Raw genomic sequence first — 19,226 nt, forward strand, 5'->3', positions numbered from 1 at the left:
AACAAATAACAAGGCACACTTCTCCGATCAGTACAACCCTTTCATGAATAAGAAAAGGGTTGTTCTACACTTTCATTTCCTACCCTCGGGCGGAGTGAAGATCTGAGGTGAGTTGAGTGACTTTTTGGTTCATGATTTGGTATGTCCTGGATTAGAGCTTTTCCGAGAATTATATTCTATGTGTATTGTTTTATGTTGTTAGGTCAAATACGGTAGGTAAACATTGAATGTATGTACAAGTTGGGTTGCCTGACCCCATACAGATGCTGGGCTGAGAAATCTTTTAAGAACCATTTATTCAAATCTATCTCAGGGGAATGTTGTGATGTATTTTCCTTGTCCTGGATTTCATCTATTGGATGTTGGAAGGGATAATGCAGGAGATAGGGAAAGGATGGACATGCATCATTGTGGAAGAAATCCTCATGGTGACAGTAGATAGTCCCCTTCAGTATGAAGGGTTTAGGTCACAGCCCCCCCCCCCCCATTACAGTGCTTCTGCTTCTACTGGGTATACATCGTTACCTAGTCCTTCTGTGGGATTAATTTATCCGCATCTACAGGATTATGTAGCACAGTCTATGTATGAATTACAGGCTTCCTGTGCTGCACACCCTCCCTCACAGGTGTCCTGCATTCCCAGCACAATACATAAGAGCCCCGGTTCACCATTATCGGAAAGTAGCCTGTGTGAACAGATAAAGCACTACTCACTCGAGTAATGTGCTTTAGACGAGTATCTCCCTGCTTGTCCCTGAAGATTCGGGAGCCGCCGCAGCTGACAGGTGAGTCGCGGCGGGGAGCAGGGTAGAGCGGGGCGGGAGAGAGGGAGAGAGAGATCTCCCCTCAGTTCCTCCCTGCTCTGCCCCGCAGCTCCCCGCTCCGCAGCGGCCCACGAATCTTCAGGGACGAGCAGGGAGATACTCGTCTAAAGCACATTACTCGAGCGAGTAGTGCTTTAGCGAATATACTCGCTCATGCCCCCACCGCTCCTACCTTGCCCTATGTAACAAGGAAACCAGTGCAGGGTGACACCTCGACGGTGTCCTCCCAACCTTCTCGTTTGGGAGATGCACCTCAGGTGGATCCAGAGAGTGAGCAGGCAGAGAGGGAAGAGGAAGAGCGGAGGGAGCGGAGAGATCCAAATAATAGATTTACACGATCTAATTCTTGGGTCTGCAAATGTAATAAAACTCTGCCTAGTACCATGCAGGAATGTGACCAGTGTAATATGCCCGATGTGCCAATATATTTATTGATCAAGAGTATGATATCAACACTGCCACAAGTAAAGATGCTCGATTGTTCCGTACATGTCTTATTAGTGGGCTGCGTGAAGATATCAAGACTGAATTGAATGCAGTACGTCCGGAGTGTATGTACACTCCACTGGAGCAGACTCTAGTGGTAGCCAGAAGCATAGAAGACAGATTTAATAAAAAGAAGTTGAAAAAGAGTCAGAAACAGACGCCGGTAGTGATTTCTGTAGCGGCCCCTCCAGAAGTGGTATTGCCTACAGCACAAGCGAGGGGGGTACAGAACTTCAGTGGCAATGTTTACAGAAGGGGCAGAGGATATAATTCATGTGTGCCTCATCCACAGCCAAGGAGGGAGAAAGCAAGGAGGTCTGGTGTGTGTTTTGGCTGTGGAGGAAGGGAACACATGAAGCGTGATTGCCCATCCAGAAGGAGCCAGACGCATGCCCAGCTGCTTGGCATAGAATACCCACAAGCAGACTAGGATGCAGGCAGCCCCACTTTGCTTGTTCCACCACGATCAGGACCACACGCAAGTGTGGAACTAATGCTCCCCCCATGGAAACAAGCAAAGTTTCATGATTGATACAGGGGCTGGCCGCTCAATTGTACGCAAACAAGACATACCTTCTAACTTAATTGAACCTGGCAAAGTGGGGGGAGTGGAGATTGATGGACCGTGCTTGTTACAACAGACCAAACCTTTGCAAATTCGTATAGTAGACACAATTGATGTTTGTGTCCGGCTATTGGTGTCTGAAAATTGTCCTGCAAATCTGATTGGTGCAGATGTGCTGAGTGCCATTAATGCAGTTTTACGGTTTGGGAAAAAAGGTATCACAGTTACAGGCCCTATGTCTGAAGAAATGTTGACAACCCTGATAGGAGTAGTGCAAATTGATGACAAATGTCAGATTTTGGAGGCAGACATAGAAGAGATGTTGAGAGATATTCCAGAAGAATTGTGGGTGAAGGGAAAAACAGATGTTGGCTTGTTACGAGTTGCTCCTGTGAAAATTAAACTGGAGCTGCTATAGTGTGCATAAGACAATATCCCCTGAGCAAGGATCAGACAGGAGCAATTTCAGTGCAAGTTGAGGACTCTCTTGAGGCTGGTGTTTTAAGGGTTTGCAGATCCCCTTATAATACACCGCTATTTCCTGTAAAAAAAGAAATGCCTTCCAGGGCCACCGCAGACATACCGGATGGTACATGATCTGCGGGAAATCAATAAATTGATCATTATAGACTCACCCCTCGTCCCGAACCCTCATACGATTTTAAATCAGATCCCCTCAACCGCAGTGTTTTTCACTATAATAGATCTTGCAAATGCGTATTTTAGTTTGCGCATTGACGAAGAATCACAGTTGCTGCTTGCAAGAAAAAACAAAAAAAACATGTTTTTTTTGATATGTGATATATGTGTAAATAACATTTAGTCATTTAGGTTTATATTTCATTAATTATCAATGGATGTATATGGGATATTGCCATTTATAATATATTGCATATGTTATCTCGCGTAGATTTTCTCATTAAATTTCATTAGGGAGATTCAATATTTTATCTTTTGTATACAAAATGTTCCGTTTATTGCCAATATAGAAACCTCTAAATCCGGAGAGAAGAGAAAGAAAAGAAGAAAAGAAATAAGGAAGGAGGACAAGAAAGAGTTAAACTGATAATCTGAACACAACTAACATCAAAAAATAATGTTATAGCATATGTATTAATGAATATATATTGATTATTACGCTATATGGATTATACTACAACATACTATATTATATTATACTATATGTAGAATTAGTTTAGAACATGCTGTATGCCGTATTAAAATCTGGGTTTAAGTTCACATAGAATCAAATAAGTCAGCTGTTATGTATTGTTTTTAATTGGTTTTAATTATTCAGATATTTAAGGGAGTGATGTAACCCCCCATAATCAGGTGATCAAGACTCCTCAGGGAGTGGAAACCCGTCCTGTGTAGACGTCTGACTGTTTTTATGTATCACTTCATTCAATAAAGACTTGTGGACACTATCTTTGTGAAGACAGCATTTTTCTGCATCTACTTACCTGTGTACCTTAATTGGACGGAACGGTTGAAGCAGTCTGAAAGAGATCCCAAGCCGATGCATAATCTTTCCAAAGGAGGAGACACCTAGGCAGTGGTGAGCAAAAACCATTCTAATACATACTCTGGAGCTAGTTCGGTGGGGAGAGTTCTGTCAGGATCATCTAGTGCCTGTTACATTGTGCTCCACCAATACTATTAGTATTCCAGACTAGTTACGGGATTTTCAAGATGCGTTCTCTAAGAAGCTTTCTGAGATATTACCCCCACACCGCGAAAGGGATTGTAGGATTGATCTTGTCCCAGATAGTCCCATCCCTAAGGGGGCCATATTTAATCTGTCGGGTCGGGAGCATGAGGCTCTTAAATCCTATATTTTAGAGGGTTTAGCCAAGGAACATATCAGACCATCAAAGTCACCAGCTGGAGCAGGCCTATTTTTTGTTGAAAAGAAAGATGGGTCTTTACGGCCTTGTGTTGACTATCGGGCTTTAAACAAGATCACCATAAAGAGTCTGTTACAGCCGTGCTGAGGCCTGCACCTTGCCTGCAGATCAGACCAGGTTTTGGGTGTGCCCTTGCTTCTCCGGGAGCTGAGGGGTGTGGTAGCTGCAGGAGGAAGGTCAGTCAGCACCTGCTGCTGAGTAGCCTGGCTCCTATTTAAACAGGGCCACCACTTTTTCCTGTGCTGGTCAATCACTTCAGCTGCATTTTGGACAGCAACGGAACAACACAGCTTGGCGGAAGCTCTCCATGCAAGCTAAGTTCTTTTCTGTTTTGTTTGGTTCTGTTTCGCTTCTATTTTGTGCTAGGGCTCCCTGATAGGGACCGGTTAGTGGCCCAGGCACGCGTGCGGGCTCGCACTTGTCAGAGCGATCGGTCCGCCAAGTAGGCAGGGCCCCCTCCAGGGGTTAGTGCCTTTGATTTATGTTATTGAGGTTGCACGTCCGGAGGACGCAACAGAGTCAGTACTCGCTCCCTCTGATCCCTGATCTGTTGAATCAGGTGGTGGAAGCACGCTATTTCTCTAAGCTTGACCTTCAGGGGGCTTATAATCTTATACGTATTAAGTCTGGTGACGAGTGGAAGACCACGTTCAACACCCCGTTGGGGCACTTCGAGTGTCTGGATATGCCCTTTGGGTTATGCAATGCCCCTGCGGTTTTTCAGGGGCTTATGAACGCGGTCTTCCACGATTACCTAGGGGTTTTTATGATTGTCTATTTGGACGACATTTTGGTGTAGTCGTCGGATTTGGACACGCATGTTAGACATCTCCATTTAGTGTTAGAGCGGCTACAGGAGTACCAATTGTATGTTAAATTGGAGAAGTGCTCATTTGGAGTCAAACGCGTGTCATTCCTTGGGTATATCATTACTCTAACTGATGTGTGTATGTAGTCAGACAAGGTTGCGGCAAATCACACAATGGGCTAAACCAGATAATTTGAAGGCTCTTCAGCGCTTTCTTGGGTTTGCCAACTTTTACAGAAAATTTATCAGAAATTTTTCAGTGATTGCACAACCGCTGACTGATCTCACTAAAAATGGAGCAGACGTGATGTCTCCAGAAGCTTCTGAGGTGTTTGAGCAACTTAAGAGGGCTTTTTCCACCGCACCGGTGCTTGCTCAGCCGGACCCTCAGAAGCCCTTTTTCGTGGAGGTAGACGCTTCTCAGGTTAGGGTGGGTGCAGTTCATCTCCCAGCTATTGGTGGGTCATTCAGGGTATAGTCCATGTGCCTTCTTTTCCCGCAAATTCAGTAGGGCCAAGCGCAACTGCGAAGTTGGGAACAGGGAACTGTTGGCAATAAAATGGGCATTTAAGGAATAGCGTCATCTTCTGGAGGGGGCTCGACACCAGGTGACAGTCTTCACCGATCACAAGAACTTAGTGTATCTTGAGAATGCTAAGCGTCTCAATACGCGGCAAGCCAGGTGGGCGCTTTTCTTCTTGAGATTCAATTTTACAGTCACGTATTTGCCGGGAGATAAAAATGTGAAAGCTGACGCCCACTCCCGAATATTTCGGGACTCTTGAGGTTAAGGACCCTTCCCCGGAAGGCATCTTCCTGCCCGTTGTCGTGGTGGCAGCCCTGACATGGAACCTTCCGGCTCAGCTTCAGGAATATCAACAAGAGGCTCCGGAGGGGGTTGCGGCAGTTATTTGTACCGATGTTCCTGCGGTTGTTGGTTCTGGGATAGTCTCATTCTCAGTTTTTGCAGGGCATCCGGAGGTCCAGGGGACTCTTGAGCTATGTTCCCGATTCTACTGGTGGCCTGGCGTGGCACGGGAGGTCCGGAAATTCGTAAATCGGTGTTTAGCTTGTGCATGTGGTAAGAGTCGCTGTAAGAGCCCTGAGGGACCGCTAATGCCGTTGTCAGTACCTGGTAGGCCATGGTCGCACGTGTCCATGGATTTTGTCATGGACCTTCCTTTGTCACAAGGTTGTTTCACCATTTTGGTAGTTGTTGACCGGTTCTCGAAAATGGCCCATTTTGTTTCTTTGCAAAAAATGACTGTCTGCCGCTGAATTAGTGAAGATTTTCATTAGAGAGATTATAAGATTGCATGGAATACCGGTCAATATAGTTTCGGATCGGGGGGTGCAATTCGTGGCCCAATTTTGGAGGGGCTTCTATAAAAACTTGAACATCTCTGTCTTTCTCATCAGCATTTCATCCGCAGACGAATGGGCAAACGGAACGTAAAAATCAAGACCTAGTACAATACTTGCATCTTTTTGTGGGTGAGAGGGTCAGTCGGTGGGTAGAGTTTTTACCTTTGGCTGAATTTGCCATAAATAATCGTATCAGTTCTGCGACGGGGGTGTCACCTTTCTTCTGTGTTCGGTCAGCATCCCCAGTTCCTGACTTCCATTCCAGTACCTACAGCTTGTCCCGCTGTTGATGTTGTTACTAGTGAGTTGCGGGAGGTCTGGAATGGTGTGCACGAGAATCTGGAGGAAGCAAGTGGTCGTATGCAACTACGTAGTTGTAAAAGTTCTACTGTATCTGAGCTATTTGAGGTCGTTTAGAAGGTTTATCTGTCCATGAAGAATTAAAAATTGAAGCTCCCCTCGGCAAAGCTTTCGCCGCGTTTTATCGGTCCCTTTGCCATAACGCGAGTCATAAATCCTCTAGCTTATGAGTTGGATTTACCGGGTTCTTGGAGGGTGCATAGGGTGTTTCATAAATCCCTTTTGAAGTGGTTTATCCCTCCGGTTGATTGCTGTGCCTCCCCTCTACTGAATCTGCTGTGAAATGTTTCATTGATGTCATAATCTGTGCACAATGGTATGTCCCAATGCTTCATATAAACTGAATTGACTCTATTTGTTACCATATGTAATTTTCCTCATCACTTCCCCCAATAGCATTCTCCCTCTGTCTCATCTTAGTGTTGCTGAGCACATTTTGTTTATTTAAGAGGGTAATAAACCTCTTCATCCCCCCCCCCCCCCATATTGTTCCTTAACCATGCAATGATGGGGCAGCTGTTGACTAGTGAAATGTAACAAGCCACTCCAAGCTGACGTCCTGCAGCCAGAACTTTAAAGCTAGTTTTAGCCTCATTGCCACGCATGTGGCTGCCTAGCGTGACGTTAATGGAAACAAGTGTCTTATGCAGTTGAATGATGCAGTTTTATAGCGCAGGAGACAGGTAAAATCCATAATCGTCCAAAGCCTGGAGAAAAATACTCTCCTCTTTGCACTGATCTCCACCACTATCCTTTCAAGCCTTAACACTTTCTTCCAACGCCCAGCCCCAACACACTCCATCCACATCAGCCCCTCCCTCTCTCCTCACCCATTCACGTCTCCCATGCACTTTTCAACTTCCTCAGATGGCTCCAACCCCCCCCCCCATACTGCCAAGAAACACCTCATCCACCTGCAGAAATCCCCTAGCCACATGTTCACCCTTGCTACCCTGCTTCTCCTAGTCGCAGGGGCCATATCCCCAATCCAGGCCCACCCCATACTGCTCTCTACCAAAATCTCCCCCTGCCCCATTCAAATGTCTCCCCCACTTTACTCCCAATCTGCATGCAACAAACTCCCAACTATCCACGACCTCTTCACCACCAAACACTTCAACCTGCTCACCCTCACTGAAACCTGGATACAGCAGTCCAATTCTACCTCCCCCACTGCATTGTCCTATGATGGCCTGCAGTTCTCCCACAGCTCCAGATCAGATGACAGGCAAGGCGGAGGAGTAGGTATTACCTCTTGCCTAACTGTACCTTCCAGGTCATTTCCTCAGCTCCCTCACTTACCTTCCAGTCATTCAAAGTCCATACCCTGCGACTCTTCCGCCCACTGCCCCTGTGTGTCGCAGTTATTTATCAGCCCCCAGGTTCCCCTACTTTCTATCCTGTGAAATCCCAACCCTCATCCTTGGCGATTTCAACATCACTACTAAGGACCCTAGCTCCTCATCTGCCGGCTTTTAGCGCTTATCTCCTCCCTGGGCCTCTCACTAATCTCTGACTGCCCCACTTACAGAGATGGCAACACTCTTAATTTAATCTTCCTCCGTCTCTGCTCTGCCTCTCACTTTACTAACTCCCCCCTTCCACTCTCCGATCACAATCTCCTCTCTTTTTCCATCAGGCATCCTAGCATCTTCCCTGACCCTCCTATCTATCGCACCTCTAGGAACCTCCAGTCCATCTGCACCCAACAGTTCGCTGAGACCATTCAGTCCTCCCTGTCCCCTATCTCTCTCCTCCCCTGCCCTAAACTGGCAGCTGAACACTACCACACCACCCTCAGCCATGCCCTGGATGAAACGGCACCGACCGTGACCCGAGCCGTCAACCGCAGACCACGGCAACCTTGGATCACATCCCAAACACGCTTCATCCGGCGGTGCTCTAGGTGTGCCGAGTGCTCTAATGAGATGAAACGCGTTGTACAATAAAGGAGAGTTTACTTTCACTTTCGGAAGTGCCGTTCGGAGGACTTTCTTCAAAGGAGCGCGGGTGCTTTTTTCTTCACTGTATTCAGCAATTTCTAGGTGTGCCGAGTGGCTGTGGAGAAAATCAAAGTTGCCCGCAGACTTCCTCCACTTCAAATTCATGCTTAAAATGTATAACCTAGCCCTTCACCATGCCTAACTACTTTTATTTCACCTCCCACGTCCCCTCAATATCCCACAACCCCAAACGACTCTTGAGACCTTCCACTCTCTCCTCATCCCCAAAGAACAGGCCCCCGTCAACGATCTGACTGCTGGAGAACTAGCTGCCTATTTCAAAGAAAAAAAATGACAACATCAGAAAAGAAATCTCCAAAAACTGCATGGCCAGCCCCGATCCTAGTATCTTCCAGTACTGCATCCAGCACCTACTCACTTTCTATGTTAGAACCAACGACAGAGGAAGAGGTCTCCAGGCTGCTTTACGCTGCCCGCCTCACCACCTGCACTAGCGATCCTCTCACATCCTCCGGTCCCTTTCCCCAGCTCTCATTACTCACCTCACCACAATCTACAACGTCTCCCTAACCTCTGGCACTTACCCCTCCTCATTTAAACACTCCATTATATCCCCTCCGCTTAAAAAAAACAACTATTGACCTGACCAATGCCGCCAACTACCGACCCATCTGAAACCTCCCCTTCATCTGCAAATTACTAGAACGCCTGGTCTACTCCCACCTCACACACTTTCTCTCTGACAACTTACTCCTCGACTCCCTTCAGTCTGTTTTCCGCTCTCTACACTCGATGAAACTGCCCTCACAAAAGTATCAAATAACCTAATGATGGCAAAGTTGAAAGGTGACTACTCCCTACTAATCCTCTTTGACATCTCTTCTGCATTTAACACTGTGGACCATAACCTCCTTCTCACTATGCTCCGCTCTATTGGTCTAAAGGACACTGCTCTCTCCGGGTTCTCCTCCTACCTCTCTGACCACTCTTTCAGTGTCTACTTTGCTGGCTCTATCTCCTCCCCACTTCCTCTTGCTGTTGGGGTACCCCAGGGCTCAGTCCTTGGTCCCCTTCTCTTCTCTATCTACACAGCCCCAATTGGACAAACCATCCACAAATTCGGCCTCCAATACCATCTCTACACTGACGTTACCTCTACACCTCTTCCCGTGAGATCTCTGAACCATTCCTCCAAAATATAACTGACTGTCTGTCTCTAATACTATGTCCTCCCTTTTCCTCAAATTTAACCTCTCTAAAACTGACCTTCTCGAGCGTTGTCCCGAGGGTTCCCCAGTATTCACCCTTTAACCCCTTGTCACGGATACGGATTTCGCCGCTAGGAACTGAGCAGGCCACTACTTCCTAGAGTAGTCCTAGTGTGTTTGGCAGCTGACCCACGGGGGTCAGAGACACGGGTGCAAAGCACTGTGAACAGTCTGAGCTGTGAACAGAAACTGGTCTGGTGTCAAACAGGCGTGCAGACAGAAACCAGATAAGAGTCCAGGAATCACGGCAGACGTCAGAGTCAGAAGATGTGGTCAATGAACCTCTTTGCTAGATGGTAATCTGGGCAAAGGGACAAAGTGAGCCATTTTGGAAAAACGGTTAATGACCACCCAGATGACTGTGCACCCTTTGGAAGAGGGCAAGTCTGTGATAAAGTCCATTGCTATGTGCTGTCATGGAACCTCAAGATGGGTAGAGGGCAAGGATACCAGTGGGTTCCTGTTTCAAAGACTTATTTGGAACGCAAGTGGTGCAAGCCGTAACAAAGTTCTGGATATCCTTCACCATAGACGGCCACCAATAGTGATGACAAAGTAATTCAGCAGTTTTAGGTTGACCGGCATGCCCAGCTACCGTGGAACAATGTCCCCAGGACAAGACTAGACTTTTAGGTTCAGGTATGAATGTTTATCCTGGAGGAATGTTTATTATATTAGCGGGCCAGAAGTGCAAAACAAAGTCAAATCAGGCAAAGAATTGAGTCACTGTGCTGTCTGTAGATGAGTTAAATTCTTATAAACAGTATAGATCACTATAGGCTGAGTGGCTGCCTCCAGCAGGAATCACCAAAACTCCAGAGCCATTTTGATGGCTAACAGTTCATGGTCTCCTATAGAGTAAATCTCTTCAGCAGCCTAAAAAGACTTAGAGAAGAATCCACATGTCACCATCCTCCCAGAGGCACTTATCTGCGTCAGAGCTGCTCCCAGCCTGGTGGAAGATGCATCAACCTCGAAATCTCTGGTTGGTGCAAAACTGGTGCGACAAAAAAAGCTTGCTTCACAGCTTGGAAGGCTGCTTCAGCCTCTGAAGATCGCTGCTTGGCATCAGCCCCTTTACGAGTGAGGGCAGAGCTAGACGCTGTCAAGGTGGAAAAGGGAAGGATAAACTGCTGGTAATAGTTTGCGAAGTCCAAAAATCCCTGAATAACATGTTGGGGTCCATCTGCAGGCCCAGATTAGAAACTATATACCCTAGTAAAGGAAGAGAGCCTCATTCAAAGATACATTTCTTGAATTTGGCATAGAGTCGGTTCTCGCTTAACTGCCGGAGTACTGTATGGACTTTTCTGCAATATAAGTGAATATCTGCAAAGAAGATCAGAATATAACCAAGATACACAATGACACACTTGCAGAGGAGGTCCCTGAAGCCGTCATTCACAAACTCCTGAAAGATGGCAGGAGCATTAACCAGACCTAAAGGCATTACTAAATACTGATTGTTCCCATTCCGAGTGTTAAAGGCAGTCTTCCACTCACCATCTTTGTGGATGTGGATTAGATTGTAAACTCCTCGCAGGTCAAGTTTATTGAAGATACATGCACCGCACAAGCGGTCAAAAAGCTCAGGGCTTATGGGTAATGGATATTTGTTTTTAATGGTAATAACATTCAAACCCTGATAGTCTATGCAGGGCCGGAGTGACCTGTCCTTTTTTTCTAGTGAAGAAGAATCCACGCCCCAGCAGGAGAGGAAGACTGGCAAATGAATCCTCTGGCGAGATGGTCTTTGACATTTTCTGCTCGGCTCTCAGGAAGCGACAGAGGGTATACTTTGTCTCAAGGAGGTAAGGGACCTGGCACCAGATCAATCCGACAGTCATAGGGACAATGAGGTGGAAGACATTCCACCTTTCTTCTCAAAGACATCAGCAAAACTGTAGTAGGACCCTGGCAGGCCCTGGAGGTTCTGAGGCGCCGAGGGACGTCCAACAGGCAGTACTGGAAGCAGGCACTTGGAATAACAGGGTGACCCACAATGTAACACCTCCCCAGACCTCAAATCCAAGGTGCGATTATGCAGATGAAGATAAGACAGACCCAACAACAGTGAACTGTTGAACCTTGGAAGGACCAGCAGGAACTCTTCTCTGAGTGGAGAATGCCTACTTTCAGATCCAACAGCCCCGTGACAAATTAAATGAACTCGGAAAGGGTACTTCCATTCACAGTTGTCACTACAAAAGGTCTCTCAAGGCATTGAATAGGTACTTGATAGCAGTCCACCACGGCCTGATGCAAGAGGTTCGAACCAGAATCCAGGAAGGCCGACACAGTGAACTGAGCACTGAAGATGGATGAAGTCACGGGTGATGACTCTATTTTGTTTAGTGTTTTGAGATGTAAAGGAGTTGCTACCATTGTTAGACTGATGCTGGAGTACGAAATTTAAAATACCTAGCCATGAAATATGATGTAATTCAACCTTGTTGTAAGATTGTAACTTTTTTACTATTTCCTTTATGGAGCTGTGTGAAGGCTTGTTTTTTGCAGGGCGAGCGGACGACCATTCTGAAATGCATACGACTTTTTGCTGGTCTTTTTAATCTATTTTTTGTGAGGCGGGATAATAAAAATTAATAATTCTATTTTTGTTTTTACAGTGTACACCATACGGTATAGGTAACATAATCACTTTATAGTACCGGTTGTTATGAACATGGCAATACCAATTTTGTAGGAGGGGTTTTTTCCCTACATTTTTGCAAATAGTAAGTTGCGTCTTATTGGAAAAGTAATTTTTATGCTAATTTTTTACATGGTTTTTAATTTTTACATGAAACATTTTATTTTTTTACGTTTATTCACAAGGGAACTTGAAGATGCAGTCTGTTAGAAAAGAACACTGAACTACTTATGTACTGCAGTGAATTCTCTGTCAGATTCATCATTGACAGTAAGACCTATTACTGTAAGCCAAGAAACTGACAACCATAGGCCACTGTACATGGCAACCACCGACACACTGCGATTTCATTGTGAGTGCTTCAGGCCTCTCTTCTCCAAATCCTTTAAATGCCATTGTCTACACTGATGGCAGCATCTGTAAGATTAAAATCACTAAAACTGGAGCTAGGCTTGATGCCAGCAGCTGCAACGGGATCGGGGTTACAGTCACAATCCCAGTCTAGTTAAAGGGGGCTGACCGTCTGATACTCTAGTAACTAGCACCATACATGTATGGGGAATTTGATAACTACTGTCCCGCTGTGCAGTACATCTACAGTTCATGTCGGGCAATGGTTAGTGTTTGGATTTTTTTCTTGTACTATTTATCAAATAGCAAAAATAACCAAAGAAAACAAAAGACAATGGCTTCTTTTCTGAATTTATTTGATGTTCAACTAAATGTGATTTGGAAAGGTTTTACCTCCAAAATTCAAAGCACTATAGCTTCTTCCCTGTGTGAGTTGTTTTTATAATCAAACAGACTTTATTTCTAATTAGAGATGAGCGAGCGTACTCGGCCACGCCCCTTTTTCGCCCGAGCGCCGCGATTTTCGAGTACTTCTGTACTCGGGCGAAAAGATTCGGGGGGGCGCCGTGGGTGAGTGGGGGGGTTGCAGCGGGGAGTGGGGGGGGGAGATGGAGAGAGGGAGGGCTCCCCCCTGTTCCCCGCTGCTACCCCCGCTCTGCCACGCCTCCCCCGGCGCCCCCGGAATCTTTTTACCCGAGTACGGAAGTACTCGAAAATCACGGTGCTCGCTCGAGTAATTACTCGAAACGAGTAGGTTCGCTCATCTCTATTTCTAATCAAAAAACGCTTCACACATTCTAGACATGAAGATTACTTCTTCCCTGTGTGAATTTTCTGATATTTAACAAGATATGATTTATCTATAAAATATTTTTCACATTCGGAACAGGAGTATGGCTTTCCCCTGTGTGAGTTCTTTGATGTTTAACAAGACCTGATTTCCGGTTAAAACCTTTTCCACATTCAGAACAGGAGTATGGCTTTTCCCCTGTGTGAGTTCTCTGATGTTTAACAAGAGATGAATTACGGATAAAGCATTTACTACATTTTGAACATGAAAATGGCTTCTCTCCTGTGTGAGTTCTCCGATGTATAACAAGATCTGAACTCTGGTTAAAATGTTTTCCACACACTGAACATGAATATGGCTTCACTCCCGTGTGAATTCTCTCATGTGTTACAAGATATGATTTGTGGTTAAAACCTTTTCCACATTCTGAACATGAAAATGGCTTCTCCCCTGTGTGAATAACCTGATGTATTACAAGATCTGCTTTCCGTTTAAAACCTTTTCCACATTCTGAACATAAAAATGGCTTCTCCCCTGTGTGAATTCTCTGATGTCTAACAAGATCTGATTTCTCAATAAAACCTTTTCCACATTCTGAACATAAAAATGGCTTCTCCCCTGTATGAATTCTCTCATGTTTAACAAGAATAGATTTCTGGGTAAAACCTTTTCCACATTCTGAACATGTGTAGGTTCTCTGATGTTTAATGAAATCTGATTTGCAGGTAACATATAAACCATATTTTGAACATGAAAATGGCTTTTGCCTAGTGTGAATTCTCTGATGTCTTACAAGACTTGATTTCCGGTTAAAACATTTCCCACATTCTGAACATGAATACGGTTTTTCACATGTGTGACTTTTCTCATGTAAAACAAGATTTGATTTGTGGTTAAAATGTTTCCCACATTCAGGACATGAATATAGCTTTTCTGCTGTGTGAACTCCTGGATGCTTAATTTCCCTAATATAAATTTTATTTTGCCTAACTGTTTGTAATGAATCAGAAGATGGAACCTGTTTAGAAGGATCAGCTGACAGATCTTTGATGTGAATGGCTAAGCATGTATCTGGGATAGTGGCAGGCTCTTCATATGTATCTTGTACGATACCATGATCTTCTGCTCTACAATCTGTTGATATCTGATGTCCCTCTGACTTCATGGCGTCATCATCTGTCAAGAATAAAATGGATATTCTTTTTGAATAGAACATTACAATCATATTGATTTTTTTATTACATTTCTGTTTAAATTTCCACACAAATTGCAAGGCATGTAGCAAAATTCAACTAATCTAGGGGGTTTTATAGTAGGCACAATAATTTGTGAACCACCTAAACTACTGGCCACCATCCTAATAGTCTGATTAAGTTAGCCAATTAACCTTTTGTATTTTTCATCTCCATTAAAACTGAGTACTTCCGCATCGTAGGATGTGTTCTGCGCCAATTTCCTCCCTTGCGGTGACTGTAATTTCCTACCTCCAGCAGGCGCTCTCAGCTGCTGCTCTTATCCGCGGCTCATACAGCTTGTAAGATTACAGAGAACAGGAGCCGTATGAGCCGTGGATAAGAGCTGCTGACGCCCCCTGCTGTAAAATGCCCTCTACTGCGCTGCAACTACAGTCTGCTGCTGATCATGTGCTGCTGACAGGGGAAGAAAGACACTTTTAGAAGGCACACTAAATTGTCTATCTGGGCATCAAAAGCACTTTATTTACTTCCCTGATAGATTGTGCAACTGTAAGGCCTCATGTCCACGGGGAAAATCGGGCCCGCTACGGATTCTACATGTAGAATCTGCAGCGGGTCCCTCCTGCCCCGCGGACATGAGCGCTGAAAATAAGAATAAATGACAATAAACTCACCTCCCATCCGCTCCGTTTCTTCTCTGCGTCGCGGCCGGATCTTCTTTCTTCGGCCGGCGGATGAATTCGTCACGTCGCCGGCACGTCGTCGACGTGCCGCACGCATGCGCCGGGCACATCCGCCGAGCCGAAGCAAGGGAGATGCGGCCGTGAGGAAGAGAAGACCCTCTCGGCCCGCTGCGGGTGAGTAAATGCTTTTAAATTCCTATTTTAGGTCTCCCACGGATCCGGACGGCTTCCATAGGCTTCCGGACGCTGCGGATTTTAATTCTTATTTTCCCCGTGGACATGAGGCCTAAAACGTAACCTTTATTAATAAGTAGATTAAACACATGAAAATTACTTCTTCTCTGATGACTAACAAGATCTGATTTAGATGTAAAATATTTTCCACACACAGAACATGAATACACTTTCTCCTCTGTGTGAATTCTGATGTCCGACAGAATTTTACCGCTGTTTGTATCCTCTTTACCCTTTAAGTTAAAAGATACAACATATAATATGATTTATGATATTTCTGTCTCCCATACAACCTACTGAGATACTATAGATGTTAAAAGTCTTTATTTGAAAATAAAGCATAACATTTGAAAGGTGTTGAGTATTTTCTGAACACACAGGGGAATCAATTTAATGTTCATAACAACTTTGTTTTGACTCTTCTTGATTTTGTCCTTTCATAAAACTACTTTTTATGTGATGGCACTTTTTATTCTCAGATTCATGGCACCGCCATGGGTTTGCCCTGGCTTATGCAAATTTTGATTTTAGAGTGGTGGTAAGAAACTGTAGTCTTTTGTGAAGAACTTGAGCAATATACGAATTACATTTCATTTTGGGGCTACTTTACTGATGATATTCTAATTCTTTGGGTTTGTGTGGTGAGCATTTTTGAGAATTTTTTTTCTTGCTGACCTCTTTCTCCTCTCCTCTGCTCTTTGTGGGTAGAGTCATTTCTTGCTGTACCTCTTTCTCCTCTGCTCTGTTCTTTGTGGGTAGTCATTTCTTGCTGTACCTCTTTCTCCTCTGCTCTGTTCTTTGTGGGTAGTCATTTCCTGCTGTACCTCTTTCTCTTCTGCTCTTTGTGGGTAGTCATTTCTTGCTGTACCTCTTTCTCCTCTGCTCTGTTCTTTGAGGGTAGAGTCATTTCTTGCTGTACCTCTTTCTCCTCTGCTCTGCTCTTTGAGGATAGAGTCATTTCTTGCTGTACCTCTTTCTCCTCTGCTCTGCTCTTTGAGGGTAGAGTCATTTCTTGCTGTACCTCTTTCTCCTCTGCTCTGCTCTTTGAGGGTAGAGTCATTTCTTGCTGTACCTCTTTCTCCTCTGTTCTTTGAGGGTAGAGTCATTTCTTGCTGTACCTCTTTCTCCTCTGTTCTTTGAGGGTAGAGTCATTTCTTGCTGTACCTCTTTCTCCTCTGTTCTTTGAGGGTAGAGTCATTTCTTGCTGTACCTCTTTCTCCTCTGCTCTGTTCTTTGTGGGTAGAGTCATTTCTTGCTGTACCTCTTTCTCCTCTGCTCTGTTCTTTGTGGGTAGTCATTTCCTGCTGTACCTCTTTCTCTTCTGCTCTTTGTGGGTAGAGTCATTTCTTGCTGTACCTCTTTCTCCTCTGCTCTGTTCTTTGTGGGTAGAGTCATTTCTTGCTGTACCTCTTTCTCCTCTGCTCTGTTCTTTGTGGGTAGAGTCATTTCTTGCTGTACCTCTTTCTCATCTGCTCTGTTCTTTGTGGGTAGAGTCATTTCTTGCTGTACCTCTTTCTCCTCTGCTCTGTTCTTTGTGGGTAAAGTCATTTCTTGCTGTACCTCTTTCTCCTCTGCTCTGTTCTTTGTGGATAGAGTCATTTCTTGCTGTACCTCTTTCTCCTCTGCTCTGTTCTTTGTGGGTAGAGTCATTTCTTGCTGTACCTCTTTCTCCTCTGCTCTGTTCTTTGTGGGTAGAGTCATTTCTTGCTATAACTCTTTCTCCTCTGCTCTGTTCTTTGTGGGTAGAGTCATTTCTTGCTGTACCCCTTTCTACTCTCCTCTGCTCTTTGTGGGTAGTCATTTCTTGCTGTACCTCTTTCTCCTCTGCTCTGTTCTTTGTGGGTAGTCATTTCTTGCTGTACCTCTTTCTCCTCTGCTCTGTTCTTTGTGGGTAGTCAGTTCTTGCTGTACCTCTTTCTCCTCTGCTCTTTGTGGGTAGTCATTTCTTGCTGTACCTCTTTCTCCTCTGCTCTGCTCTTTGAGGGTAGAGTCATTTCTTGCTGGACCTCTTTCTCCTCTGTACTTTGTGGGTAGAGTCATTTCTTGCTGTACCTCTTTCTCTTCTGCTCCGCTTTTTGTGGGTAGAGTCATTTCTTGCTGTACCTCTTTCTCCTCTGTTCTGTTCTTTGTGGGTAGTCATTTCCTGCTGTACCTCTTTCTCCTCTGTTCTTTGTGGGTAAAGTCATTTCTTGCTGTACCTCTTTCTCCTCTGCTCTGTTCTTTGTGGGTAGAGTCATTTCTTGCTGTACCTCTTTCTCCTCTCCTCTGCTCTTTGTAGGTAGAGTCATTTCTTGCTGGACCTCTTTCTCCTCTGTACTTTGTGGGTAGAGTCATTTCTTGCTGTACCTCTTTCTCCTCTGTTCTGCTCTTTGTGGGTAGAGTCATTTCTTGCTGTACCTCTTTCTGCTCTGCTTTATTCTTTGTGGGTAGAGTCATTTCTTGTTGTACCTCTTTTTCCTCTGCTCTGTTCTTTGTGGGTAGAGTCATTTCTTGCTATAACTCTTTCTCCTCTGCTCTGTTCTTTGTGGGTAGAGTCATTTCCTGCTGTACCTCTTTCTCCTCTGCTCTGTTCTTTGTGGGTAAAGTCATTTCCTGCTGTACCTTTTTCTCCTCTGCTCTGTTCTTTGTGGGTAGAGTAATTTCCTGCTGTACCTCTTTCTCTTCTGCTCTTTATGGGTAGAGTCATTTCTTGCTGTACCTCTTTCTCCTCTGCTCTGTTCTTTGAGGGTAGAGTCATTTCTTGCTGTACCTCTTTCTCCTCTGCTCTGTTCTTTATGGGTAGAGTCATTTCTTGCTGTACCTCTTTCTCCTCTGCTCTGTTCTTTGTGGGTAGAGTCATTTCCTGCTGTACCTCTTTCTCTTCTGCTCTTTATGGGTAGAGTCATTTCTTGCTGTACCTCTTTCTCCTCTGCTCTGTTCTTTGTGGGTAGAGTCATTTCTTGCTGTACCTCTTTCTCCTCTGTTCTGTTCTTTGTGGGTAGAGTCATTTCTTGCTGTACCTCTTTCTCCTCTGCTCTGTTCTTTGTGGGTAGAGTCATTTCTTGCTGTACCTCTTTCTGCTCTGCTTTATTCTTTGTGGGTAGAGTCATTTCTTGCTGTACCTCTTTCTCCTCTGCTCTGTTCTTTATGGGTAGAGTCATTTCCTGCTGTACCTCTTTCTCTTCTGCTCTTTATGGGTAGAGTCATTTCTTGCTGTACCTCTTTCTCCTCTGCTCTGTTCTTTGTGGGTAGAGTCATTTCTTGCTGTACCTCTTTCTCCTCTGTTCTGTTCTTTGTGGGTAGAGTCATTTCCTGCTGTACCTCTTTCTCCTCTGCTCTTTGTGGGTAGAGTCATTTCTTGCTGTACCTCTTTCTGCTCTGCTTTATTCTTTGTGGGTAGAGTCATTTCTTGTTGTACCTCTTTTTCCTCTGCTCTGCTTTATTCTTTGTGGGTAGAGTCATTTCTTGCTGTACCTCTTTCTCCTCTGCTCTGTTCTTTGTGGGTAGAGTCATTTCTTGCTGTACCTCTTTCTCCTCTGCTCTGTTCTTTGTGGGTAGAGTCATTGTTTGTTGTACCTCTTTCTCCTCTGTTCTTTGTGGGTAGAGTCATTTCTTGCTGTACCTCTTTCTCCTCTGTTCTTTGTGGGTAGAGTCATTTCTTGCTGTACCTCTTTCTCCTCTGCTCTGTTCTTTGTGGGTAGAGTCATTTCTTGCTGTACCTCTATCTCTTCTGCTCTGTTCTTTGTGGGTAGTCATTTCCTGCTGTACCTCTTTCTCCTCTGCTCTGTTCTTTGTA

At 44.8% G+C, this 19,226-nt stretch overlaps 1 protein-coding gene across 1 annotated transcript in view; it reads right to left on the reverse strand.

Annotated features, from left to right (window-relative positions):
• LOC136626742 (zinc finger protein 420-like) overlaps positions 1-19,226 on the reverse strand; it is a 167,134-nt gene that overhangs the window by 31,630 nt on the left and 116,278 nt on the right. The window contains exons 7-8 of the mRNA XM_066601748.1: positions 14,100-14,283; positions 13,412-14,033 (exon numbers count right to left, since the gene is read on the reverse strand). Of these exons, the coding sequence (XP_066457845.1) occupies positions 13,412-14,033; positions 14,100-14,283 (806 nt within the window). The remainder of the gene's footprint in view (positions 1-13,411; positions 14,034-14,099; positions 14,284-19,226) is intronic.

The sequence above is a fragment of the Eleutherodactylus coqui genome, chromosome 4 (assembly GCF_035609145.1).
Source record: "Eleutherodactylus coqui strain aEleCoq1 chromosome 4, aEleCoq1.hap1, whole genome shotgun sequence".
Classification (NCBI taxonomy): domain Eukaryota; kingdom Metazoa; phylum Chordata; class Amphibia; order Anura; family Eleutherodactylidae; genus Eleutherodactylus; species Eleutherodactylus coqui.